Source organism: Alternaria triticimaculans (assembly GCF_023758025.1).
Source record: "Alternaria triticimaculans strain BMP 0046 chromosome Unknown scaffold_13, whole genome shotgun sequence".
NCBI classification, from domain to species: domain Eukaryota; kingdom Fungi; phylum Ascomycota; class Dothideomycetes; order Pleosporales; family Pleosporaceae; genus Alternaria; species Alternaria triticimaculans.
Window position 1 is genome coordinate 625,125 of NW_026055970.1, and position 26,765 is coordinate 651,889.

The window sequence follows — 26,765 nt, forward strand, 5'->3', positions numbered from 1 at the left end:
TTGCAGAGGACGAAGGACGTCGGCGTTGCTCAAAGTCAATTCGCAAATGAGAGGTGCCATGAAACCGAGGGACTCCCAGTCAGCACCGCAGACAAGTGCAAAGTGTATACGCCTGGGCCCGAGCCGTCTTTGGTCGCCCACTGCGAACGTCGGCATACTCATCCGAGTATCAAAGGTCAAACAGCGTCAGGGTGCTGCCCCCAACGTGGTGTGCCCGGACCCGCTCGGAGGGGCGGAGATTGGCGTCAATTTGCGGCGTAGGCACACAATGGTACTTCCTGTGTAACCGCGCGATGCGCAGGTTGTTGTTGGCCATGATGGCAGAGGGGTAGTGCAATGCGACGCATACCGCTAACGGCTGCGCAGCTGCGGGCACGTCGTCTGGCAGAGCGGTGAAGTCGTGCAACATGCGACGCTGTTATGGCGACAGACGGTGCTGGGTTAGCGTGTGGTAGTCGATGCAGCGGTGGTTGGCTATACGCAGAGGAGTCATCTGCCTCAGCTGAAAGCAGGCCAGGGCTCCTGGCAGCATGCACCTGTGCCTGAAGGGCTTCACGGCCGTCGTTGGAGCTAGGCAGGCAGGCGCAACCGAGCCAAACCACAGACTAGGGCCCTGCCAATATTCGCATTCAGACACCGCATCTGTCCTGCTGATTAGCGTTGCAAGATGAAGCGGCGGCAAGTATCGTCGTTCCTGCACAAGCCGGGGTGGTGCCGTGATTTCAAGGTGAACCGGTCACACGGAAGGTTTCGGTAGCTGCGGGACACCTGAATCTGCATCGCAGGTAAACGACTCGCATTATTGGCTCTCTATTCGACCTGTCAGGACTACGTCACACAGCGCCCACGTGTGTACCACCAAGCGCTTGTGATGTACAGGTGCCTGATTGTGGAGGTTGCAGTCCTGGTGGCTCTGACATGCTGCCGCGCTTGTCAACCACCGGCGCGTCCTATCACCGCCATGTGCCTTAGCGGATAGCAATGGTGGTGTGCACGGGAACTATCGCGCGCGCTGACAACTGGGCTGCCATGTTAGCGGAAGATGCCTTGCGCCCAGGAGACGTTCACTTCAGCCCCCAACGCCTTCAGTGTCGACTGCCGACGCGATTAGTGATCAGGACCATGCTGTGGCGATGATTGGCACCCGGGTTTCACATGCAACAGAAGACAAGGTATGCGTGTAGTTGATCTGAGATCAAATGATTAATGCTATGAGACGATATTGGGTATTCCTCCTGGCTGTGATGCCGCCTAACCAGTAATAGAACTCCAAAAGCTAATGATGCTATGATGCCACACAGCCAATCCCAAGCGCCAACTAATGCATGTTCCAAAGCAAGTAATACGCTCAATATTAGAAGGACTGCGGTGTGTATGTGCCAAAATGAAGTAGGTGTCTATAGAGAAGGATCGTTCCGGACACCCGAGCCAGCGTGTGTTGGATATGCAGTCGTAGCCATGCTCCGATGTGAGTCAGACGAGCAGGTCCTGGTAGATGCAGCAATGCCACATGGCTGCAGGCCGTCATGTGGAGGCTTGTGATGCAAGGCTGAAATGGTGTGGGATCGCTCTCCAAAGACAAGCGTAGGCTGCTTTTAACCGGATTTCGCGGCGGATGTCAGGTGAGTGACGTGGAGTTGTTCGGAGTCTAGGGCGCGTAGTGCGTCCAAGATCAGATCGTACTGGGTGCTGCAGATGCACTGCATGATGGCGGCAGACCAGGCGGCAAGGTGCGGGTCGATGTCGGTTGGTAGAGTATTAGGGTGGGGTGCGGTGGATGTTCGGTAAGGATGCGGAGTTGATATCGATGTTGTGGTGCGCCAAAGCCAAGTGTGTAAGTCGAGCAAGACAGACATGTGAGTTGATGTTCATGTTGATGTCTATTTGGATGGGACAGGAGGCAGAGGGCGGGTTGGTGGTGGGCCAGGGCAAGGTGGGAGGTTTTGCGATCCCATGTTGGACTCCTCGTAGATGATGGCGGCCATTGTGTTGAGTTGAAGGTGAAGCTGGTAGGCTTGTGTAGAGCGGAAGCGTTGAGTAGGTTGTTGTAGTGTTGGTTGGTAGTGTTGTAGTAGTAGTGGTAGTAGTCTTCGGCTCTGGATGATGAAACGAACTCTCCGATGGTGGGGGGTCAACGTATTTATGTTTGTGCTCAGATTGCAGACCCCCAAAATGTCGGTCAGCTACGTACTTTGACGATGTGTGTAATAATGCTAGGCAGGGCATGGCACGGCCCAAGCGGTGAAAGAGGCGTTGGGCTGATGAGCAGGAAAGGGGTGGCTCCTGGCTTGTGCATAAGCTAAAGCACGCCGAAACATCGCTGATCCTGGTCACTTAATGAGCAGGGGGGAGAAGAAACACGAACTCGCGCGTTACCGCCTTGTCGTTTCATCGGCCTCGTGACTGCGTGAAGATCGTGTTGATCCAATCCTGTCGCAGTATTGTCGCCGTCGCGGCATGTCCTTCGTACAACGCATCATCCTTCAGGCAAGGCAGCAGGCTCAGCGAGGCATGATTGACCCACGGCACGTTCGTTCTCTCTTCTGACATCACCTGTTCCCTGACACTACCGGCTTATTGCTAGCAGACATGGCTAGTGCGAACGGTCGTGTGAATGAAACGTAGCCCTCCTTTTCACCTTGACGGTGCGCAGGGCTGGGATCAGTCGCCGCCTTGGGACCGCTTGCAAGAGGGTTTGCTTGCGAGCGCTTCAGGAACAGGCATCGCTCGGTTCCAGTAGCCGGTGCGTGCCAGGAGCAAATTCTGACACACTGACAGTAAATTTCCGTCACACAATTTGCGACGTCGCCTATTTGCCAACGTCCGACACCCACCGACCTCCAGCGCAGGACGAAGATCTAGCGCCTATGCCGACCTTCTCCCGTGCTTCTTTGACGCTTCCACCCAATTTCGAAGCCCCCTAGAATTTTCCGCTCCACAATGTCCACAACTGCTGGCGCCCGTGCTGGCGGTGTGAGGTCAGGCATGACTTTCCAGCTGCTGTCCTGAATCGACAGGCCGGGGTACACACGTTCGTTCGTGGGCAGCTAGGCTGAGAATGCGAAGCACCGCACAAAGGCATGTCATGATTATTTTTGTCTTTCTGGCTTGCCGTCTTCGTGCGACTCGTATTAATCCTGGCTCGCGCTTGTGACCGAGGTAGGAGTAGCTGCCGACGCCCAGTATGCCCTGTTTTCCAAGAACGTCCGGCGACCACAACTGGCTGGCAGTGGCCGCTCGATAAAGGTTATCAGGATATTCGGCTGGGCCGGAAGGACAGAGTTGAACGGGCGCCATACTGCCACTAGGCGCTCAGCACCGCAGAACACCATTGCGGAGTGACGGACAACAGCACCGCAACTTGCATGTCTCAGCTGGTCAAGATCCACGTGTATGCCAGGGGTCCACGTCCGACTTCAGATAGGCGTTCCTTTGATTGAGATTCGCAATATGTATGCCTCTCTTTACCCCTGCAGCCTCCCCGGTCAATGCTACGATTGTCGAAGCGTTTGCCCTGAAGAGCCTGTGCGCGACAAGCAAAGAATGTCCCTTGTTCACCAGAAAGAAAAAAAGTGCGGCGATGCGCTCATCGTCGAAGGTAAGCGATTAGATTTGCAGGGGCAGACGATGCGTCAAACTCAACACAGCAAGTATCGTCCTCACCATCGCCACCCCCTTCGGTAGTTCAGTAGCTCAGTCTCAACGCTTCCAAAGAGCAGCTGTTTCAGCTTGGTGGAGAAGGAATGCGCAGGTGTTACAGTCCAATGCGAAGACATGCGACAGCATCGAAGATCTGGTCTCATCCCAGTAAAAGACTTTAGGGCTGACAAGCGTTCCAACCAACTGGCCAGCGCGGAGAGACGACAGGAGACCGAGCGTTAGCATGTCTGCCGTTAATTGACAGCCCATAAGATTGGAGCCACACTGGTAGAGTATGTGTAGTTTGAGCTGCAGGGGCGGCCGCCATGCACCAGGTGTCTGATTTGGGTTGTTCAACTTGTAATTCGATGGATGTTCAGTGTGGTAGCGAGAGCAGCTGTACCATGAGTGCGAATCCCGTTGGCCGCCATGCAGACTGCAGTAAGTAATCACGGCACCTTTCGACCGACAAACTTTTCATCTTGAGGCTGTCTGATTCAATAAGCCCTCTCGTAGTTCCTAATGCAGGACTGCTTGCAGCAATGACTGCGGCGTTCAGGTCGCCGAAAAAGAAACGTCGTATTGGCACTGAACTCTATCCTCCGGCTCCGCTTTCGTCGTCGTGGCTAGCCGAACACCGCGTCATTATATAGATGGTATTGATTCTGCCAAAGCATGGCAGCCATAGTGCGATAACGGCGGTGGATCAAGGCGATCGTCATCAGCAGATCAATAGCTCGGTGTGGAGAGGACTCCAGGCACGCTGCTGCAGGTACGCGCATCATGTCTCGGCGCCGCTGCCGCACTCTGTGTGGCTTACGCTCCTTCACTTTCGCGCGCAAGCGGATTGGGCTGTGCCAGGCCGGCGAGCCCGAAGCGCTACCTGTGAAAGGACTCGAACAAGACAAAGACGAGACGACTCTGGAAGCGTGTACGCCGGAGAAGCACCGAGTTCACGCTCGCCAAGGCAGTGGTTCCTCACATTCGTTTTCGATCAGCGAGCTGTGGAGCTGTGTCGCAATGTTCAATGTATCGATCGAGCCAAAAAATCTGCATTTAGATACAATAGCACGCCTTGTCGTACCGGAAAGCCGACTGATCCTCCCACCTTTGTCAATGCATCAGCACCTCTGTGTGCTTTGTTTCAGTTTCATTATCCTCATCAAGTCCCCATTAGGATATTGGCCGCGTCTGTGGTAAGATGAGGCGTGCGTACACAAGATGGCGCGCGAAAATCGTGGCGCATGTTGTGCCCTCTGGGAGAATGGTTCACTAAGCCAGCCACCTATTGCGCAGGGGCTTCTTAAAGGACCGCGCATTTATCCGGTATAATGGTTCAGCACAGTGCGTTCCACGTGGATGAAGCCTGTCATGAACTTGTCGTGTTCAGGGTCGGCGAATCGTGACCGCCCTTGTTATTTTTGTCTCTAGTAGTCCGCGATCGTATCAGTCCACAGCTGTCATGGTAGAATTACCGGCCAGCTAGCACTAGCTTGCTGGATCTGTTCAAACGGCGTCTTCATCGTCGTCAAGCTGTTCAGCCACAGCTTGCGTAGACACCCAATTCTCGAGCATTGCCTGGCTGGAAGTTGCGCCACTCGCTCCTGCCGGATTTCGCACGCCACGGCGCTTAACGACAAGACATAGTATACGGCCGTAGATACTGAAGCCGTCATATGATGTATTGAGACCAAGCTTTTTCTTATCATCTGCTTGTGGTTCCTCATCACTGGCCTGATCCTCATCCCTTGTGGTAGCCTTCGTCTTGCTGCCATTGGCAGGAGGCTCGGGGACAAAAAGATCCGAACTTTCGCTGTCCGTATCATCGCCGATTCCATCATGCTCCTTGTTGCCTCTTCGGCGTCTTGGTCGTGCTGAACGTTCAGGCTGCTTTCCAGCTACGTCGGCTGCAGGGATATCAGCAAGATTGATAGGCTCGTCGTCCTCCTCTCTGATGAGTATCGGATCTGCGGCATCTTCGTTGATAACGACAGGCTGATCGCTAGTTCCGGTTGTCAGCCAGTTGGTGAGTTTGCCCGAGTTGCTCTGGATGCGGGCCTTGTCTTTGAAGATCTTTTGCTTGGTCAGAACGGAGTGGCGGGAGGATAGGTCCGTCAAGAAGATCGAAACCTCGAAATCATCTGACGTGATGTTAGCCGTCTGAGTAAGACTGCAGCATATATGCGGGGATGCTTGTATCGTAGATAGTTCAACAGGGCTTCATGCAGCTTACCTTCAACGACAACATCCTTCACTCCCTTCTTTTTAGATTTGGCACCACCTCGGCCTTTACCCCGCTCGTTTTCTTCTCGCAGTTTGGGCAGTACAAGCGGTCGTATGGCCTGAATGACGCGTGGCAGTGCTGGATCATCGCGTTTCAACAGCCATGCCTCAGCGTCAGCAGGTCTGTCGAGATAGATGCGGACCTCAAGGACCGAATGTTTTGTAATCCGCAAGTAGCGTCGGAGTGGTGCCATATTGGAGTTGTGAAGGTTTGATGTCGACAATGTTATCAAGCAACTGCAGCTGGGAGCATGGAAACCAACGATGATGCGTGTTCACGTGCACGCGTTCCGACGCTAGGAACGTTCCGATCGGCGTGCGCAGAGGTTGTAGAGAAGTGCGTCAGGATCTCCCAGACCAACAGCGCACCGCAACACGGCACAAGACATGGTGCTTGAGCTTCATGTATGGGGCCCAGCCTTTGGCCTCCCCTCAATAGAGCCGGAATGCATAGCGACGGTTGCTTACTGCCAGCGCGTGATCCCCAAGGGCGACTGGACACTCGTCGCGGAGCACGACCCCACGGTTGGCGCCACAGGTACAGGACTGCAACCCCACCGTGGCCGATGTACATTCTTACACAGCAGCAGAGAGCCTGCCGATCCTTTTTGATGACGATGTTGCGACCGCATCCGGCTTCGAGGATATTGTCGCATACCTCCGTAATCACCCTGCAGTTACCAATGACCTCGATGCCAACCTATCCAGTAGACAGCGGACCGACAGGACGGCGTGGGTACCCAACGACCAAGTACTAGGCGTGTTCTAACACATTTATAGTTTCATCACGTTTCTCCAGTCCACGGCGACGCCTCTGATCGACCTGTCCCTCTACGTCTCTGCCGAAAACTACAACACCGCGACCTCGTCCGCTTATACCGCAATCCTGCCATGGTATGCCAACTACACCGTCCCGCCGAAACGACGAGACCTTGCGAGAGCCCGGACGGCGCACATGGGACTCAGTAGCTTGGATGTGGATACTACAGCTGAGGAAGGCTTTGCGCCGGGTCGGGGCACTGCTTCGTCCGAATATGAGGCCGCAAAAAGGGCAGCCGGCATACCGACCGAAAGTCAACCCAGCGCCATGAGCATGGGACGTGGAAAGGGTCTAGGCGGTCTCCTAGGTGGCCAAGTATACGCTGCGCGCTTTAGACTGGATGCTCTGTCGGGTGAGCTCCTGGATCCCTTATCAGATCTATTGGGGAAACACGACCATCTCTTTCGTGGAGAGCAGCCTTCTAGCTTGGATTCTCTTGCCTTTGGCTATCTGTCCCTGCTGTACTACCCAACGGTGCCCCAAGCTTGGCTTAGGGAGACTATCCAGACCAAGTATCCACGCATCGGAGCATACATTCGTAAGTTGCGCAAGGATTTCTTCTACACCGACGAGGTCGACCCTGTAGAGGTCTGGTCTGTTTCTACGGGCGCGAAGAAACTCCTAAGAAGTACTTCTCTACCATGGACAGCAAGATCACAGACTCTCGCCTCCAGTACGGTAGCTAGTGCGAAGGAGATCTTGGGCAACATTCCTGGACTGTCTGCCTTGTCTCGACGGCATAACGTCGTTGTCTCACAGCCAACGCTAGTATCAAAGCGCATCAGATCTGAGGTCCCGTCTCCGTTGTTCGTCAACACCCTCCTAGGTGTGACAACTGTATTCGCAGTGGGACTAGCATCGCTAGCTGTGCACCACCGCCGGTCACCGCGGGAGGGCGAACTTATCTTCTGGGCTCTGCGCCCAACTACTGGCCTGGGCGAAGCAGGTAGCATTCTCAGTGTCTTCGCCAACTCGCTGCATGACGGAGCGATGTATTAGTTCCGAGCAAGATGTTTTGACGATATACCATTGTTTTATGCACGAATTATACATGGGCAGTGTAGACTTTGAGAAAACCAAGTTTCTGCCATTGGCCAAAGCTTGCCATTGCAAGCGTATATTTGGAATTGCAAAGATAACCACTCTGCACCAGTGTTGTACACACGCGTCGCGGAACCTCCGGCAACCAACTCCCTCTGTCTACAGCAACATCTCCGCTGCCATGTAGTCGTTGTCCTGGCGAGCATTGAAAACTTGCAGAAAGTAGCCATTTGAACCTTAATAGATGCGCAACCTGATTCATAGACGACTTGAATGGCTCCTTCCGAGGATCTAGGGAGAGACGATTCCCTGGTAGTGCGGTTGTCATGGCGCCCATGGGTCCCGAAAACAGGCACACATCAACGTCACATCAGCCGGATCGAACATAGCCACTGGCGCCAAAAGTTCTGGCCCCAAGCTAGGTGGGATCAGCGCAAGCAGGGCAACCATTGTCTGACTGTGTACGATACATGTGTCGCATGCGAGTGCAAACCACGAGAAAGGGTCTGGGTCGAATGCAGGTACTCAGGGTCGTAGAAGGATGCTCTATGCTGGTTTGGGCGTGCCAATGTCGCAGTGTGGAGGATGTGCATGATGTGAGGGAAGGTAGCGTGCCCGAGAACATGATCGCCACGGGGAGAGTGGGGCTAGGCAAACGCTACGTCATTGAAGTCCCCTAAACAAAACCTCCGTCATACCGGGACATCTCTGCGCCTTCCATATCAACACCGCGCCGCCTCCGAAACTTCAAGCACGACTACATTCCCCCAATCCACGCTTGATCAATCGCCAGAACACCACCGCCAATATGCACAGAACCTACAGCATGCGCCAGTCTCGCGCGCCTACGGCGTCGCAGATTCAGAGCCCCCCGCCCCCTTCGTCCTCGACCAAGAGCGGACGCTTCTTTGGCAAGGCTAACATCGGTACGTCCTCTCGATACGCTTCTGCCCGCTTTGGTCTTGTTTCCAGTCCCGACGCGAATCGTGCGAGGAGCTTCGCGCAATGCCAATTTTGCACACCGCATGTGCAGAGCTCGTCGCATGGTTCAGCAATGACGACCATTTCGATCGTTGATGCTCCCGGATAGCGTCCAGACTGTTCAGAGAATGCTTTGCTATGCTACAGTTGCTGACTGGTCCTCTACCATATAGGCCACACCTTCCGCCACAAGTCCGCTGGTGCTTTCGGACCCGACCTTGCAAAGAAGCTGTCACAACTTGTCAAGATGGAGAAGAACGTCATGCGCAGCATGGAGCTTGTTTCCAGGGAGCGCATGGAGGTCGCAGTAAGCTTGCACAACCCTGTGCGACTCTACGTAGTACTCACCGGCCACACAGCAACAACTTTCCATTTGGGGAGAGGCTTGCGACGACGACGTCTCTGACGTCACTGACAAGCTCGGTGTCCTCATCTACGAGATCGGTGAGCTCGAGGACCAGTACGTTGACCGTTACGACCAATACCGCGTCACCATCAAGAGCATCCGCAACATTGAGGCTTCCGTCCAGCCCAGTCGTGACCGTAAGTCCACTACGTGTGCGCTGTCGGATTGACGCTTACGTTCAGACAGGCAAGCAGAAGATTACCGATCAGATTGCTCAGTTGAAGTACAAGGAGCCCAACTCTCCCAAGATTGTTGTCCTCGAGCAGGAGCTTGTACGTGCTGAGGCCGAGTCCCTCGTCGCAGAGGCCCAACTCTCCAACATCACCCGTGAGAAGCTCAAGGCAGCTTTCACGTACCAATTCGATGCCATGCGCGAGCACTGCGAGAAGCTGGCCATTATTGCCGGCTACGGAAAGCACTTGCTCGAGCTTGTTGACGACACCCCCGTCACTCCCGGAGAGACCCGTCAAGCTTACGATGGCTACGAGGCTAGCAAGGCGTAAGTTTCTCCACTCCTTTCAATGAGAACCCCCCACTAACATGCCACAGCATCATCCAAGACTGCGAGGATGCCCTTACCAACTGGGTGTCTCAGAACGCCTCTGTCTCCTCCAAGCTCTCCCAGCGATCGCGCACCCTTTCTCAGCGTCGCCGCAACCAGAACCGCAACATGGGCGAGGGTGTTGACCTCTCTGGCCAAGACCAGGCCCTCGACAGGGAGTCTGGCTTGTGGATCCCTGCTGAGCAGCACCAGGGCAACGGCTACGAGGGCGAAGATCTTGACGACGATGTCACTTCCACCATCGCTAGTGAGCACCAGCGCGGTCGCGAGGACGAGAGGGTTGTTGCTGCTTAGACGTCGCACTGACGGCTTAAGCAGTGTTCCACTCTCTGTCCACTAATAGTCCGTCTTCACGAGGACTGACGACTTATACCCCTGATGGAATGAGCGACGACACTGCAGTTTTGGATCCGATACATCCGATCAATGTGGCTTGGGCTATGTGATGGAAAGCTTTCTGGATGACCAATCTCACTAGAAGCTGAAGTCTGGTTTTGGGCACACGGATATCATGACTTTTTGACGATTTTCACCGCGCGTTGTATGAACCTTGCAGTAATAGTGTAATGAGATAATCTATATGCTTCGTTGAACATGAGACGACATCCGCATTCATCGTTGTGTGATTGAACTCTAGAAGCTCTTTTTGTCGCAGCACCATGTGAGTCTGTATTCAATCTCTCATCACGGCATACATTGACCCGAACCTGAAGCCCACCGGCCGGACACACTTCGTTCTCATCAACAAGCCGCAGCATCTTTTCATCGAGCCGGCCCGCCCGCCGATGTTCAATGTCCAATCTTGGTGCGGCCGGGTTCCCCAACACAGTCTGCCATCGGTCATTTGCCGACGACCCACTTTCGGCGGGTGAGAGATACCCCACCTAACCGATTTCGCTCACAGTGCGGGGCAACCAGGATGAATATCAATGACCGAAGACGGGTCTTTTGCCGGCCCAAGGCCATTTTCCCTGGGGAACGCAGCGGCGTGTGACGTTGGGCTGTGGGGTGATGGGAGAGAAGTACGTGGTCGATGTTTTGTGACTGACATCTTGACTCCAACTCTCAACTTCAGACGTCAAATCGGGTATATCGCGATCAAGAAAGAGCTAGATACTGGGAACAGCATAAAGAAGAGTGACATCGAAGAGAGCTACTGCATCCGTGGATAACGGCTTCCGTGCAGTATTCGTCGCGTCAACGTTGAAAACCCAGTGTTGAGATAGGATACTTTGGGACACCAAACTGGTCCCCCCCCCCTTTTCAAACCAAAGCAGGAAAACACCACAAACACAACAACAATGTCTTCTAAACCCCAAATTGGCTTCTGTGGCCTAGGCGCAATGGGTATGGGCATGGCCACGCATCTCGTCAAGCAAGGCTACCCCGTAACCGGTTTCGACGTTTATCCTCCTTCGCTGGAGAAGTTCAAGGCTGCGGGCGGCACACCATCAACATCACTCTCAGACTCTGCAAATGATAAGCCTTTCTACATCGTCATGGTCGCATCGGCCATGCAGGCTCAACCTGCGCTTTTCGACAAAGACGGCATTGTGAACGCTTTGCCGAAGGGAGCGACACTCTTGCTGTGCTCGACAGTACCAAGTGCGTACGCGAAGAGTGTAGAGAAAGAGCTGGTAGATATCGGCCGCGATGACGTCCTATTCATCGATGCGCCTGTTTCTGGTGGTGCAGGCCGAGCCGCAGACGGCACTCTCTCCATCATGGCGGGCGCCTCATCTGCCGCGTTTTCAAAAGGCCAATGGCTACTCGAAGAAATGTCCGCCCCTTCCAAGCTTTTCATTGTTGATGGCGGGATCGGTGCTGGCAGCAACATGAAGATGGTTCACCAGGTGCTTGCGGCAATCCAGATCCTGTCTCTCAGCGAAGCATACGGATTCGCTGCTAGACTAGGCTTGAACGGACAGGACGTGTACGACAAGGTGCTGGGGAGTACGGGCTGGAGTTGGATGTTTGAAAACCGCAGTCAGAGGACGCTGAAGGAGGACTATTTCCCGGGAGCGAGTGCTGTGACGATTATTCTGAAGGATACTGTAAGTGACCCTCCACCCTCGGGATCCCGAATTGATGTGGCATTGTACTAACCAAAAAAACAACAACAGGGAATCATCACATCCATGTCCCGCAGCGTAGCCTTCCCAGCCACCCTCTGCTCAGCCGCCGAGCAAGTCTACTTCTCCGCCCTCGACCGCGGCTGGGGCGCCAACGACGACTCTGGCATCGTCCGCCTGTGGACCTCTGAGCCTGTCACCAGCATCCAAAGCAGCCTCTCAGCCGAGGACAAAGAAGCCAAGCTCCAGCTCGTAGTCAACCTCCTAACCGGCATCCACCTCGTCTCCGCAGCTGAAGCCATTTCGCTAGCCAAGCACGTGGGTATCCCATTAGCGCAATTTTACGAGTTGGCGTGTGATGCCGCGGGTGGAAGTGCCATGTTCAAGGATGCGGGTGCGAAGATGATTGCTGTTTTGGAAGGCAAGGAGGATGGGAAGGGTAAGGTGCTTGGAGGGTATGCCGAATCGTTGAAGCAGGCTGTGGATGAGGCGCAGGCGATTAAGTGCCCTGTGTACCTTGGTACTGGCGCGTTGAATCTTCTGCTGCAGACGGGGAGCGAGTTGAGTTTGGGTTCGTTGCTCAAGTGCTATATGCCATAGAGTGGGTAGGGTAATATGAGTGATGTGTGTATAATCCAGGTTTGGAATGAACAGATGCGTATACTCATGATACTTTTATATTATTCATAAGTACATTGTACAACGCATTTGTGTCTTATCCTTTGCGACAATGGTCAAACGTCTGTTATCGAGCCTTCAACTCCTGCTGTCAACCTTAATGCACCTGATACCTCTCTTCTTCGCCCTCGCGGTAGCTGACACGTCCATTTGCTGCATTCCACTAGTAGGAACTTGCGATCTCAGCAACTATCACCATGCGTCCTCTCGACCGCCGTTTCCGCATCTATCTTCTCTCGTCATCTGCGAGTATGGTTTCGCCGCCATCTTCCTCCTGTACGTCTCAGGCATGCGTGGCTCTGACGAGAGCCCTGTTCGGGTAACTAAGCGGGGTTTCGGACCCAGTGCTAGCGGCCTGACGCTGGTTCTGAGCGCGTGGCGCGATCGTGGTAGAGACGCGATATCTTTCCGAGTCTTCAAGATAACAGCTCCTAGTATCCTAGGGGTATTGCTCTTCCCTGCAGTATCATGTCCTCATCTCCATCTCAAGATCCCTAGTCTCTCTGCTCAATTCTTGAACATCGTCTTGTGCCATAATCTGCGCGCTAGCATCCAGATCTTGTATGACATTCTCTAGGCCTCGTACTAGGGCTTCTATCTCGGCGCGTTGTGCGGTGACGGTCGAAAGTAGCTCGGTGTTTGACTGCTGAGTCTCGACGAGCTTAGTGTTCATATCGGTCGCTTGCTTCTCGAGGAACGGCATAAGGTGCGCTAGATGTATTTCGGCTGGAGTAAGTGTATGCGGTCTATGCCCTCGAGTCAGTATTCGAAAGTAACAAGAGCGGGCGCATTCGCAAACTCACGGCACAGGCGTTTCCACGGGCCCACCGTTAGCGCTCGCTTCGGCGCGCTTCTTCCTGAGTTTCGCATCCTCTATGCACTGGTCCAGCGAGTTGAGCAGCCTAACGACATTCCTCCTCTCCATGATGTCCTCGAAGTTGCTCTTCCATGTCCGGTCCAACTGATCCACAATTTGCCCTCTCAGGTTGTCCAGAACCTCTGGGCTATACTGTGCCGCCGTTGGGAAGCACGAAGCGAAGTTCTTGGCCGAACACTTGTCTAGAGTCGCTTTGGAGGCTTGGTTGAATACATTGATCAGACCCTGCGCGCGCGGGCCGGGTGCGTCTGCGATAGGTCGAGCGGGTGTGGGAGATGGAGAGCGCGATTCTGGATTCGTGGCGGTAGGCATGATGGTATAATCGCAGACTGCGACGGATTTCGATGTACTACGAAGCCAGTCAAGAGATGCTAAAGCGGGCGCATTGTCTCCATCGCTGTTTACTCGAGAAGCGCGCTAGTCCACGCACGTGATCGCGTGTCCCGCTAAGCCAGCCCCACTTCTCCACAGGCACCTGGGCACAAACAACCATTTTGAACTCGTTCTGTTTGTTGACAAGAACCCAACACTTGATCATTCACTAACCGAGCACAACTTACGTGATTGAATACAGCGTTCTAGGATACTTGTGAAGCACAGTCAAATCACAGCCAGATCACTACCAGATCACGACCAGATCACAATCAGATCACAATCAGATCACAGCAAGATATCAGCTACTACCAAGCTCTCACACTCTCTGCTCAGAAGATGGCACAGCCCAACTCTGGCGTCGCTGCCCAACAGAGCGCTAACCATCGAGCAAACGACACTGGAGCCCGAAACCTTACTCTGGATTTGTACGACTTGACTAACCTCCGTGCATTGCCTCTACATTTCTCTCTTTCTTGCTTCTACGTCGCTTCTTCTACCTCATTTCTTCTACTTCGCTTCTTCTATTTCGCTTCTTGGATCTTGACTAACCTTCCGACTAACCTTGTAGCAAAGGACTTCAGATCAAGGCCCCTGTCAGCCCCGAACAGCGCAAAAGCCTACTGGATCTACCACCCACTGTCCTCTGTGGCATTATCCAGGCAACCGACTACCAGACCGCACTCCACCTCTGCCAAACCCATCGCCATTTCCGCCCATTGGTCGAAGTAGGCTTCTCTTATGGCCTCAAGCTCCAAGACAAGATAGCATTCGTAGTGAGGCGCGCGCATGCCAAGTGCACCCCATACACCCTCAACCCGTACACCAAAGGTCAGGGTTATCTTGGCTGCCGGCTGTGCTTCCAAGTCTACCCCATTCTTCCCAACGACCCCGAATTCGACGACAAATTCCTGGGCGTGTGCAGAGACTGCGACCTGACATGCGGCATACCCACAACAGGGGATGAACACGACGACCTACTCCGGGGAACGACATACCATCTCGGCTCAAACCGGCTTGTACGTTTCTGCCTGGTGTGCGGCCATCTCGTCTACCAAGACCCCCGCCCAAACCGTCCGATCATCTACTGTCCTTGTATCAAGGATGGCTTGGTGGGTGAGCATCTTGGTGCCGTCAAGGCCTATGAGGGCTGCGCAGGTGAGTTCTCAACATACCCTGGAGCCTACATGATGCTAACAGAGTGAAATAGTTTACCTCTTGACATACCTACCAACCTACATGAGGTTGTTCGATGAGCAAAACCCACCTACATGGCCTGGGTTCGAGAATACAGACGACCAACGCGCCTTCCAACCAGAAGAGGTGGGAGAGCTTGCGGACGACATTGTCTTCGCGGACAAGTTTTCGGCCAAGATGATTGGCATCGAAGTCGGCAAGCTGGAGCGCCAAGCTGAGGAGAAGAAGCGCGAGGCTGAGGAGAAGAAGCGCGCTCTGGCTGCCGACGAGATGAAAGCTTGTCTGGAGAAGATTCGGGCGAGGCAGGTTGAGCTGAAAGAGTCAAAGGCTCAAGCCAAGATTGAGAGGGGAGTGATGTTCACGGCCGAGGAGGCATTGGTCCTGTACAAGAAGCAGGAGGAAGAGGGTTTCCCTCTGGATCTTCAGCTGAGGCGATCTCGGATGGAATGATTACCCATCATGGGGCTGAAGAGAAAGCGTTGAGATAGGGTGATGTGGGTTCATGTACGATAGTTAGGAAATGTTCACACGAAAGATAACGTCAATCACAACAAATGCCAAAGGCATCCTCCATTTCCCTTTCAAAACTATAGAGGAAGAAGAACAAGCTTTGTTTACAAAGGGTGTCCACCATGAGACAATAATAATGAATGGTAACTATCCACGATAAACCAGCAGCTATCCACACGAACGAACAAGCGCCAAAGTGCAGACATCTACTCTTCAAGGTAAGAAAGCTTGCGCATCTCACCCAACCTGGTCCTAGCCTGCGCAAGTGAGTTTTCCAGCTGCAGAATCTCGACCTAGAATGATATGTTAGCGTCTGTTCTTCCCCAGAGAATGTTTGATGAATACATACCTGCTGCTCCATCTGGCGGACCTTAAACTCGTGGTCGCCCAACTTGCTGTAGTCGACAACCTCGCCCTCGTCCCTGTTCTTCTGGGCGATGATCTCCTGCACTTGCCTGACAAGCGACCTGCAAGCCGCAGTGACAGTCTTGGATGCGCTCTCCAGCCTGTCTTGCGTCTTGCTCATGAAGCTAGCCTTGACACGACTGGCAGCCACCAACTGAGCGGTGGAGGCAGCAACGTCGTTGGAAGCAACAATAAGCTGCTCGGGCGAGTTGCGACCGGAGATGACGCCGTCGGCGGTCTCGATGAGCATGTTTGTCGATGTGGCGACGGCCTTGGCGGCACTGATGAGACCTTCGGTCCAGCGGTTGTGCTTCTTGTAGAACTGGGTCTTGGACATGCTGCCCCGGCCTTCGCGCACGATTTCCTTTTGGGATTCAGTGGCGGCCTTGATAAGCTGCGCAATAGCATTTGTGACGGCGATGGCGGCTTCAAGGATGGAGTCGTGGATCTTGAGCTCGTAGGTGGAGTACTGGTCTCTGGGCTTCTTCATCAGCTTGGACAGACGCTCCGTGGCCGCGTCGATGGCGTTGGCTGCCTTGGTCAACTCGTTGTCGACCAAGTCACCAAGATCGCCAGAGGCGTTGGTGATCTTGCTCTTGGGTGCGAAGGCGTCCGCGAGCTTGGACAAGCTCTGCAGGTTGCGCACGACTTCTGTGCTGTTGTTGATGACAACGTTGATCTTCTGCTCCGCGTCCATGTCGTACATGCGCACTGACTGGACGTTGCGGAAGAACCTGATGGTTGAGGTTGCAGAAGCTCTCGCGCCGTTGATGAGCTGGTCAGCCTTGTTCTCATCAGAAGCGAATCGCGTCAGTCCCTTGGTGTTCACCAATACATCGACGATAGCGCCGCCAAAGTTGCTGACGGCGTTGATAACCTCAGCGTGCTTGGCGTTCGGCCCGTCAGCAATGAAGTTGTTGAAAGCAGTCGAGAACTCCATGGTGCAGGTCGATGCCTTCTCAATCTGCGAAAGCACGTACGCGCCAGTGGCATTCTGGTTTCCGGCTTGCATAGGAGAGTCGAGCTCATACAGCGCATCGTCAACACGCTGCACACCACTCTGGAGGACGGAGTCGATGAGGTCGTTGATCTTCTGGAGGCTGTCTTGGATAATTGTGTCCAAGTGACCGTCCAGGACATCGTCGTTGGTACCAGCGTTAAGCTTCAGCTCGTTCAGCTCGAGCAGCGTCTGGTCCATACCAGCACGGAAGATCTCCAACTCCTCTTCCTTGTCGCGTAGTTGACGCTCCAGGTCAGAGTCACCTTCACGGTACTTCATCTGGAACTCGTCTAGCGCGCGGGTTTTGTTCCGCAGCGCTTCCTCAAGGTCCGCGATTTCTCGGTTGTGTCTTGACAGCATTGCCGAAAGTTCTGAGCCCTTGCCACGCTCGAGATTGTCGGCTCTGTCTAGGGCAGCTCGGAGCTCCCTCTTCAACTTCTCAGTCTCCTCACGGTGGCCACCAGTGTGACGGTCCTTCTCCATGAGCGCTCGGTCGCGCTCGCGGATCATGTCTGCCAGTTCCAAGTTCTTGGTCTTCAGCTCGCGTTGCAGCTTGTCTCGCCCATCAATGGCTTCCTGGGCGGAGTTTGCCTTGAGCTGAACTGCCTTGAACTTCTGCAGCAGCTGGAGATGCTCATGACGCAATTGCGAATAGAGCTTGGCTAGCGATTCGTACTTTGATCTCCATGTGTTGAGCTGCTCCTGAAGTGCTCTTATCTGATCGTCTCGCGAGCCCATCTGTTGCTGGAAGTTCTGGTTCATCTGGTTGATCTCGCCCTCCAATGCCTTCATCCGCTGGTCGTATTGTTGCAGCATCAGCTGGTCGCGTTCGTACTGGGCGCGCGCGTTTAGATTCTCTCGCTCGAGCTCAGCAAGGCGACCCTGTGTCTGTTGTTGATACTGTTCGCGCATGAGTTGTTCTTGCGCCAACCGAGCTTGCTCTGCCTGAAGCCGTTGTTGCTCCTCGAAGTCACGTTGTGCCTGCATCGCTTGCTGCTGTTGCTGTTGCTGAGCCTCCTCCCATTGCCTCTGTAGTCTCTGCTGTTCAGCCTCGTATTCCTCTTGCTGCCTACGCTGGTTGTCTTTCCAAAACTCGTTGATTGGCTCTGGGTCGACTGATGGAGCGCGAGCGGGTTCGGGCTTCTCGTTGCGGGGTCGTTGAGGTAGCGCGGGCGCACTCTCGTCTTCAGAGAGCAGGTTCGGTGGTTCTTGTGGCAGCTTTGGTACTGTAATGAGGTTGGTCAAGTATCGAAGATTTGAGCATTCGTAGTAGAACTTGACGAGACGGTAGTGCTGGGCATCGTATCGGCCGCGTAGAGGAGAGAGCGCTTCGTCGTCACCGAGTGCTACGCTGGTTAGTTGGGTCGCAATTCAACCGAGACTCTGGTCCTTACTGGTGTGCATTGCGCGCAACATGCTGGTGATAAACTTGTAGATACCATAAGACTCCTGAACCAGCGGCACCAACGCCGCTATCCTACATTCGTTGTTCGCGCCGCTCCGGAAATGTGAGAAGATGAGCTTCTGGAAAGCATCGATCTGATCTTGTAGCGTCATAAGATCCGAGATGGTCTCGTAGCCCTCATTAGGGTCATTGATCGACTTCAAGCTGATGTACTCCTCGTACTCGAAGGTTCCTATTCCAATCAGCCAGTTATTCGCGTCTTGCTGCCGCTCGTCGTACCATTGAACTCGGGATGTTGTCGGTGGAAAGCAAGCTTGGCCATAAGATAGTAGATGTACTCTGAAATGAGCGGCGCATATCCCCGCATGCCTTCTCCGACCGTGGAGCCCCGTGATAGGCTCTCAAGCCAGCTGGTGTTCGATTGCGCCTCCTTAAGAACGATAGGGTGGCCCTCCTGGAGGACCTTGTGGACGGTAATGAGCGCTTTGAAGGTCTGCACCTCGTCGGCGAGGATTGGCTGCCTGGAATATGCTATTAGCATTGGGCGGATTGGGCACCATGGTGCGCTCTTACACTTTCATGCCCTGCCAGAAAGACGCGGAACTCTTGTGATCCCATGTGTAGACGATGCATGCTCGCACGTGTTTCCCTGCGCTATTGTGAGTTTCATGCGCGTGCTGAGGAGTTTCGGTACGTACGCTTGGGGGAGACCTCTTCGATGCTCGTGGCTTTGCGAATGTTGATGGCAAGCTCCGACTCCTGCCTGGATTGAGACATGTTAGGCCATGTCACATTTCTCCTGTTGAAATCTCTCGCCCAGAGGCTAAAGGGTGCCGGCATAATGATGGTGATATACGTACTTGCCCATGTCCACGTTGCGCGAGCTTCCGTAGAGCGCCATCTTGGTCGCCGTGCGCTCCTTCTGAGCTTGTTGTTCGTAGTTGTAGGTAGTTGTAGGAGGGAAAGGCTAATGGTCGGTGTCGGAGAAGGCGCGCAAAAGCAATGCGCGGAAATGGGGAGGTGTGGGGTTGAGATATTTGGTTGCGCTCTTGGGTCAGTCAACCATCAGAGGAGCTCCTACTACTCGACCCCCGGGAGGTGGTTCGTGCAGCTTGGCGCTTCGTCATCGCCTTCACCCCCGACCGGGTCTAACCCTTGTATCTAATACTGAATTCTAGATTTGCTCGCACGCAAAACCTCTTTACTCAAGCTAGAATCTTCCGAGCCATGCAGCTAGAAGCGCCTTCTTGCTGCATCGGGTGCCGCGAACTCCTCCACTTGGGCTGTGCATCCTGGCCTAAACTGCTGCCTTCGCCATGGACTAACAACGCATACGCGGCTGCATGCGCAACCGACTCGGGTCTGAGTTGGCATCCGTGATGGAGGGCGACAAGATGCGTCTTCACTAACAGGGCTGCATGACTTCGCTGGATGCACCCTTGCTGTGTGAACTGTACCGATCACGCATGGCCAACGCAGCGATCATCAGGAACTACTATGTCATTTTACATGCTATCTTAGATGCGACTCCAGGGTATGATGAACGCCATGCAATGCTACGAATACAATAATGATGCCCTATGACGCCGTCAAGAAAGGCTCGACACCTCAAACCGCTTCACTTTTCCCTCCCTTGCTGAGATAGGCAGCCATAGGGTCCGCGGCCATTGTCCTCTTGCGGCGATACTCTTCCATTTCTTCCTCATTTACGCCTCCCGTCATCTCGTCGAGAGCTCGTTTCCGACTGGCAGCATCGTTCTTTGCTTTTTCGGCGCGGTCGGGTGCATTGGGTACGTGTTCCTCCAGGACAGCCTCTTCCTTCCATGCTATCTCCTTGGGTACTTCGTCCAGGTCAGCACCGGTGCGCATCCGATCTGCCAGCTCAAAAGCCTCCTTGCCTGCCTCGCCCGTGCAGTACGAGTTCTTGACTGTCGAGTGACAGCATGCAAAGCCCCATTGGAAGTTGGACCACCAGCTGCCCCAGACTGATGTGTGGTTGTTGAGGAGCACGTCCTCTGGGTACTTTGATTTTGCCTTGATTTTTGGTGCGCCCTTTATACCGCCTCGCTCGTCGTACTCGACATATCGCTCGTTCTCTGTGACGGCTGTCTTTCGAAGTGAGTCGTCGGTGAACTTTTCTTGTGTGCCGTACTTCTCCGCCAAGGCCTTCTTCCTGGCTGCTGCCATCTCCTCAGCCTCTTTGAGCTGCTTCTTCCGCATGACCTCGCCGGACGTAGGATTGGCCTGTAAATGTAGCTTGTTCTTGTCTCCGCGCTCCTGTGTCTCCCAAGCATATCGCTGCGCCTTCTCAAACTCAGCTGCATCTCCAGACGCCTTCATGAACCCTTCTTCTGCTACTAGTTGAGCGGCGTTGTCGGCCGTCGCGCCGCTGTCGACCATGGAACGCGTTTTGGGGTCATATTTCGCCGAGTCGAGATCCAGGTTGAGCAGATACTTTGCCGTGTCTTCTCGTAATCGCAGGTTCCGTGTGGATGTGGCCTGTTTCCTTCCCATGTCCGTCTCGGCATCGTACTTGTCGCCCTCATCCTCGTCATCGGACTTGTCACCTTTCTCAGCTTCTTTGGCCTTTTTCCGGATCTCCTCCATGGCGTTGTACTCCTCGATGACCTCCTCAAAATGTGATGCATCGTAGCCGTTCCATCGATCGCGTTTCGCATCGAAGCCTAGTTGTACGTCTTGAATGACCTCGTCCGCCTCGATGTTCTTGCCCGTAAACTTTGCGCCTGCCTTGCGCGGCCGGCTCAAGCAGTCCTTCTTCTTGTGTGTCATGGCACCGCAGTTCTCGCATGCGCCTTTGCGGAACTTGGTCGCAGCCGGGCCGATCTTCTTGCCGCGATCGTACCATTTTGAGTCTTGCTCCTGCTTCTGCAGACGCTGATGCTCGAGGTAATCGGTGTTGTCCTCGCCAGTCTCGTCGACGGCGTAGAAGGGCTTCTTCGAAATGAACGAGGGGATGTATTCGTTGCGCTCTTTTGCCGCGGCGGAGACGTCGGGCTTCTTGGGTTGCGAGGGCGGCATGTTGGGCGTGGGGGGATGCCTCGGTCGGGTTGAGTGGTGAAGGTTGTCAGTTGGTAGAAGCTTTAGAATGGCGGCCAAAGTGGACCGCCGACTAGTGGCGTAGGGCTGGCTGCAGCGTCGATCCCGCACGTCACGGGACCACGCGAGTCCGGTCGCGCTTGTTGTGCCTCGCGTCTCTTTCACTCCATTCCGCCACCGACACCCTTGTCGCGTGCGCTGCGCGAGTTTGATTTTGGATGATCTCCTGAACACGATGCGAACCTCCACTTTCGCACACACTTCCTGGATACCGGCTGTGTCGTCATGGATACTTTCCGCTTTCGCCTGAACTGCATCGACAACTACCAGGCGGCTCCGACAGACATCGACCCTCTTCTTCGGCGCAATGCCGGTCTTGCAGGCCGGTTGGGCGCACCGCAAGTACCCGTAATCCGGGCGTTTGGTGCGACCGAGACGGGGCAGAAGGTGTGCGCTCATATCCATGGAGCGCTGCCTTACCTATACCTGGAGTACAATGGCAGCTTGGAGAAGGATGTCGGTGCGTATGTCAGTCGTGCAGTTGGTATCAAGCTGACCCCTCCTAGTCAACGCGTATATTCTGGACCTCCGCGCCTCCATTGACCACGCCCTCGCCACCGCGTACCGCCGAAATGCATACGATGGAAAGTCGATCTACGTTGGCCACATATCTCTTGTCAAGGGTGTACCCTTCTTTGGATACAGTGTTGGATACAAGATTTTTTTGAAAGTCTACATGCTCAACCCTATGCATATGACTCGGTTTACCGACCTGCTGCATCAAGGAGCAATCTTGAACCGGGTGTTCCAGCCATATGAGAGTCACCTGCAGTACCTCCTGCAGTGGATGTGCGACTACAACCTGTACGGATGCGACTGGATTAACTGCGCAAAAGTCCAGTTCCGGGGACCCGTTCCAGACAGCGAAGAGGTAGATACCACTGTCCACAAGTGGCACGATGCGTCTATTCCCAACGAACTCATAGCCGATGAGGATCAATACCCACGCCAAAGTCACTGCACTCTCGAAGTCGATATATGCGTCCAGGACATCCTCAATCGGCACGAACTACAATATCGACCCATACACCACGACTTCCTAGAGCGATCGAGCCAAATGCCACGCAATCCAGACGACAAATTCGTGCCGTCTATGGCCGGTCTTTGGAGAGACGAGACGCGCCGGCGCAAACGTCGTATGGGCCTCTCCGATCCTTCGAGCAGTCCCTTTCCTGCTGAAGTGCTTGTGTCCATGTCGGCTGATATGCGGAACACCAAGGCCGGTGGATGGATTCACGAAGAGGAGTATCGAGAACTCATCGAAAAGCTAATCATCGAGGAAAGACAAGGAAAGGGCGAAGCCAAATTTCACGGTTTCGTGAAACCCATCCCTGGCCAGGAGCGCATCAGGACTGCTGTAGAGAGTATCGAAGATCTCTATCCCGAGGTCTTGTCTACACAGCAGCTTCCAGATGACGGCATCGAGCAAGATGTCAACGCGTTAGAACAAGGTGGTGCGCCTGTTGACATTGACGCTCAGCTTGCGTCTGACGGGCCAGAACCCAGACAGCCTCACAGTGACGGTCCCATTGGGGACGGCGAAGACGGCAATCCAGCGGACGCCGACAATCATTCTGACACCGAGGAAGAGCAATCCATGGATCCCCTAACAGTATCTTTACTCAAGGGCTCTAGCGATATAGAAGCTGAAGATGCACTCATCGACGAAGGAATTGATCTAGTTGACCCCGATGACGACGGCAAAAAACCAGAGTCCAGCAGCCCGATGAGCCAAAGGAAGCGCTCTCTCGAACCCGCAGAAGAAGACTACAACAAGCGTCAACGAATCCTGGCAACAACCCAGAGTACCAACAGGCGTGTCTCGTTTCGCAACGCCCTGAACAAGAACGACGATCCACCTCATCCCGGTCAATCGTCGCAAGCGAGTATCAAAGCTCGAGGCTTAGGGGCGCCGACTACTTTCTCGTTCCCTGTAGTAAAGAACCCGAATGCACCGGAGACGCTTCATCGCTTGAGTCAATCTGGGTATTCAAATTCCCAAGAAGGGCCCAAGACACCTGGGCCTAAGCATCTTACGGCCAGACCTTCGCAACTCGTTCCTGTGACCCCATGGACGCATCAAAAGACCTCGCCAATGGTGCCGAACAGTAGTACCTCACAAGCTCGCTCCAAGGTAGCCTCTCTAGTGCGACGGCTGGATACATCGTTCCAGCACAAGCATCGTACTATTTACTACGGCGCGCTACCCCCACCGGCTGAGGTCGTCAAAGGCACCATGATGCATGCGGGACTTCCACCGGTAATCTATCAGGACGCATATTACAGTGATGAGAAGGATGTTCCAGATCGGCCAAGAGAGTATGCGGGTCGCGAGTTCAAACTACAAAGCACCACATTACCGTATCTTCCTCCTTTTGACCCCACTGGTAATTCTCTTGCCAACATTGGAGAGTATCCCGCAGTTGTGTTAGACAAGAAGAAACAAGCTACAATGGATCAAGAACGAGCACATAACTGTGGTTTGCGTCACTGGGAACTCTCAAGACCTCCTCCTACTTTCAAAGAAGTGAAGCGCTGGACCAGCCGTCACGTCAAGCAACGCAAAGTGGCGAAGCCTAAAACCAAGGCACAAGACGAGACGGCAACTATGCCGGTGCGCAAATTCAACCCAATGAGCCACATTTCACAGATAGAAGGTCCAACGCAGAAGAATCCTCATGGCTTCAAGTACTCACAGAAGCAAAAGACAACCAGTGTTAAGCACGAAGCTCAGTATATGAGCATCATGAGCTTAGAAGTACACGTTAACTCAAGAGGCTCACTCGTACCAGACCCGGCTGAAGATGAGATCCAGTGCATTTTCTGGAGCGTACAAGGCGAAGAAAACGCGACCACGGATCGACCGCGTTCCGGTATACTGTGCTTCTCGGAAGAAGATGGCATCGCTATGCGTATTGCTAAGCAAGTTCCGGTCGAAGTTGAATACGAGGAAGACGAGCTAGATCTCATCAACCGCGTGGTCGATATCGTCCGCCAATTTGACCCGGACATACTCACAGGATACGAAGTACACAATAGCTCTTGGGGTTACCTCATCGAACGCGCGAGGATGAAGTACGAGTACAATCTTTGCGATGAGATCAGCAGGATGAAGTCGCAGTCTCATGGCAGATTTGGGAAAGAGGCCGACCGCTGGGGCTTCACGCATACCTCTACTATCCGTATCACTGGCCGCCATATGATCAACATCTGGAGAGCCATGCGCGGAGAGCTGAACCTGCTACAATACACCATGGAAAACGTGGTCTTCCACTTACTGCACAAACGCATACCGCATTACCAACACTCCGATCTCACGACTTGGTATACAAATGGAAAGCCAAGGGATCTAACAAAGGTGATTCATCATTTTCGCACACGTGTGCAACTCAATCTCGACATCTTGGAAGCAAACGAAATTGTGCCTCGTACTAGTGAGCAAGCTCGCCTGCTTGGAGTAGACTTCTTTGCAGTCATTTCACGAGGCTCTCAGTTCAAGGTCGAGTCTACCATGTTCCGCATCGCAAAGCCGGAGAATTTCATTCTTGTATCACCGAGTCGGAAGCAGGTCGGTCAGCAAAATGCGCTCGAATGTCTACCGCTCGTCATGGAGCCGCAGAGTGCATTCTATTCAAGCCCCGTTCTCGTTCTGGACTTCCAATCGTTATATCCCAGTGTCATGATTGCCTACAATTATTGCTACTCGACATGTCTCGGACGTATTGTCAGCTGGCGAGGTCAGAACAAGATGGGTTTCATGGACTTCAAGCGCGAGCCGCAATTGTTGGAATTGGTGAAAGACCACATTAACATCGCACCCAACGGCATGATGTATGTCAAACCAGAAATGCGGAAGTCGCTGCTAGCGAAGATGCTTGGCGAAATTCTGGAGACTCGTGTGATGGTCAAGAGTGGGATGAAGCAGGACAAAGACGACAGAACCTTGCAGCAGCTACTGAATAACAGGCAGCTGGCGCTGAAGTTATTGGCTAACGTCACTTACGGCTACGCATCTGCGTCGTTTTCTGGTCGTATGCCATGCTCTGAGATAGCAGACAGTATCGTCCAGACTGGTCGCGAAACCCTGGAGAAGGCCATTGCAATGATACACGCTACGGAGAAATGGGGTGCGGAGGTCGTCTACGGAGACACCGATTCACTGTTCATCCATCTGAAAGGACGCACCAAGGATCAAGCATTCACCATCGGCGAGGAGATAACCGCTGCTATCACCGCTGCGAACCCACGACCCATCAAGCTCAAGTTCGAGAAGGTATACCATCCTTGCGTTCTACTTGCCAAGAAACGTTACGTTGGCTTCAAGTATGAGCACCGCAATCAGAAAGAGCCCGACTTTGACGCGAAGGGTATCGAAACAGTCCGTCGCGACGGTACGCCTGCAGAGCAAAAGATCGAAGAGAAGGCTCTCAAGCTCCTTTTCCGCACATCAGACCTCAGCCAAGTCAAGCGGTACTTCCAGGAGCAATGCGCGAAGATCATGGAGGGCCGTGTCAGTATACAAGACTTCCTCTTCGCCAAGGAAGTCAAGCTAGGCACGTACTCTGACAGGGGTCCTCCGCCGCCCGGTGCTCTCATCGCTACAAAGCGTATGCTCGCCGACCCGCGTGCCGAGCCTCAGTATGGCGAACGCGTGCCATACGTAGTCATCACCGGTGCACCCGGAGCGCGCCTCATCGATCGCTGCGTCAGCCCGGAGACCCTGCTTCAAAACGACCATCTCGAGCTCGATGCCGAATACTACATCAGCAAAAACCTTATCCCACCACTCGAGCGCATCTTCAATCTCGTTGGCGCTAACGTAAGACAATGGTTCGATGAGATGCCGAAAGTCCAGCGCATCCGCAATATTACGATTCCCATGACCATCAAGCACGACAAAAGCAACGCCCTCTCCTCCGGTGGCAACGCATCCCTCAAGAAAACTCTTGAAAGCTACATGAAATCTTCAAGCTGCATGGTCTGCCGTTCGAAACTACCTCAAAATCCACCTACACATATCCCAGGCAGCGAAAACAATCCCTACGCCGTCCTCCCACTTTGCGCAAAGTGTCTCAAGCGCCCAGCACATTCCCTCCTCTCGCTCAAATACCGCATCTGGGACAGCGAAACACGCGTCGCAGAAGTCGAACAGGTATGCCGGCGCTGCTCGAATCTCGCCTGGGGCGAAGAGATCAAATGCGATAGTAGGGACTGTCCAGTCTTTTATACGCGCATCAAGGAACGCTCGAAATTGACTGCGCTGAGAGACAGTGTTGGGCCTGTTATCGAGCTCATGGAGAAGGCGGATACCGAGGCGGGTTTGGAAAGGGAAGATAGTAGAGGAGGTGGTGAGGGTGGGGGGTTGACATGGTAAAGTAGGTTGTTGCTAGTTTGGATACC

The 26,765-nt window shown here is 53.9% G+C and overlaps 8 protein-coding genes across 8 annotated transcripts; 4 read left to right on the forward strand and 4 right to left on the reverse strand.

Moving 5' to 3' along the window:
• Window positions 1-5,145: 5,145 nt before the first annotated feature.
• Window positions 5,146-6,116, reverse strand: J4E78_008094 (uncharacterized protein; the record flags this gene model as incomplete). Its single annotated transcript, XM_049368696.1, has 2 exons — window positions 5,146-5,780; window positions 5,873-6,116. The coding sequence occupies 2 exons, from the start codon at window positions 6,114-6,116 to the stop codon at window positions 5,146-5,148; spliced, it is 879 nt and encodes a 292-aa protein (XP_049219661.1).
• A 193-nt stretch (window positions 6,117-6,309) lies between these two features.
• Window positions 6,310-7,741, forward strand: J4E78_008095 (uncharacterized protein; the record flags this gene model as incomplete). Its single annotated transcript, XM_049368697.1, has 3 exons — window positions 6,310-6,460; window positions 6,513-6,654; window positions 6,703-7,741. The coding sequence occupies 3 exons, from the start codon at window positions 6,310-6,312 to the stop codon at window positions 7,739-7,741; spliced, it is 1,332 nt and encodes a 443-aa protein (XP_049219662.1).
• A 3,292-nt stretch (window positions 7,742-11,033) lies between these two features.
• On the forward strand, window positions 11,034-12,404 carry J4E78_008096 (uncharacterized protein; the record flags this gene model as incomplete). The annotated part of the gene is made up of 2 exons (XM_049368698.1): window positions 11,034-11,786; window positions 11,856-12,404. 2 exons carry the CDS (start codon window positions 11,034-11,036, stop codon window positions 12,402-12,404), a joined length of 1,302 nt encoding a protein of 433 aa, XP_049219663.1.
• Window positions 12,405-12,948: 544 nt separating this feature from the next.
• J4E78_008097 (uncharacterized protein) lies at window positions 12,949-13,671 on the reverse strand (the record flags this gene model as incomplete). The annotated part of the gene is made up of 2 exons (XM_049368699.1): window positions 12,949-13,228; window positions 13,286-13,671. The coding sequence occupies 2 exons, from the start codon at window positions 13,669-13,671 to the stop codon at window positions 12,949-12,951; spliced, it is 666 nt and encodes a 221-aa protein (XP_049219664.1).
• Window positions 13,672-14,070: 399 nt separating this feature from the next.
• J4E78_008098 (uncharacterized protein) lies at window positions 14,071-15,378 on the forward strand (the record flags this gene model as incomplete). The annotated part of the gene is made up of 3 exons (XM_049368700.1): window positions 14,071-14,159; window positions 14,303-14,889; window positions 14,942-15,378. 3 exons carry the CDS (start codon window positions 14,071-14,073, stop codon window positions 15,376-15,378), a joined length of 1,113 nt encoding a protein of 370 aa, XP_049219665.1.
• Window positions 15,379-15,644: 266 nt separating this feature from the next.
• J4E78_008099 (uncharacterized protein) lies at window positions 15,645-19,149 on the reverse strand (the record flags this gene model as incomplete). Its single annotated transcript, XM_049368701.1, has 7 exons — window positions 15,645-15,731; window positions 15,788-18,189; window positions 18,238-18,480; window positions 18,528-18,769; window positions 18,822-18,897; window positions 18,947-19,011; window positions 19,109-19,149. The coding sequence occupies 7 exons, from the start codon at window positions 19,147-19,149 to the stop codon at window positions 15,645-15,647; spliced, it is 3,156 nt and encodes a 1,051-aa protein (XP_049219666.1).
• Window positions 19,150-19,856: 707 nt separating this feature from the next.
• Window positions 19,857-21,287, reverse strand: SLU7 (mRNA splicing protein; the record flags this gene model as incomplete). Its single annotated transcript, XM_049368702.1, has 1 exon — window positions 19,857-21,287. The coding sequence occupies one exon, from the start codon at window positions 21,285-21,287 to the stop codon at window positions 19,857-19,859; it is 1,431 nt and encodes a 476-aa protein (XP_049219667.1).
• Window positions 21,288-21,590: 303 nt separating this feature from the next.
• On the forward strand, window positions 21,591-26,739 carry J4E78_008101 (uncharacterized protein; the record flags this gene model as incomplete). Its single annotated transcript, XM_049368703.1, has 2 exons — window positions 21,591-21,825; window positions 21,872-26,739. 2 exons carry the CDS (start codon window positions 21,591-21,593, stop codon window positions 26,737-26,739), a joined length of 5,103 nt encoding a protein of 1,700 aa, XP_049219668.1.
• Window positions 26,740-26,765: the final 26 nt, after the last annotated feature.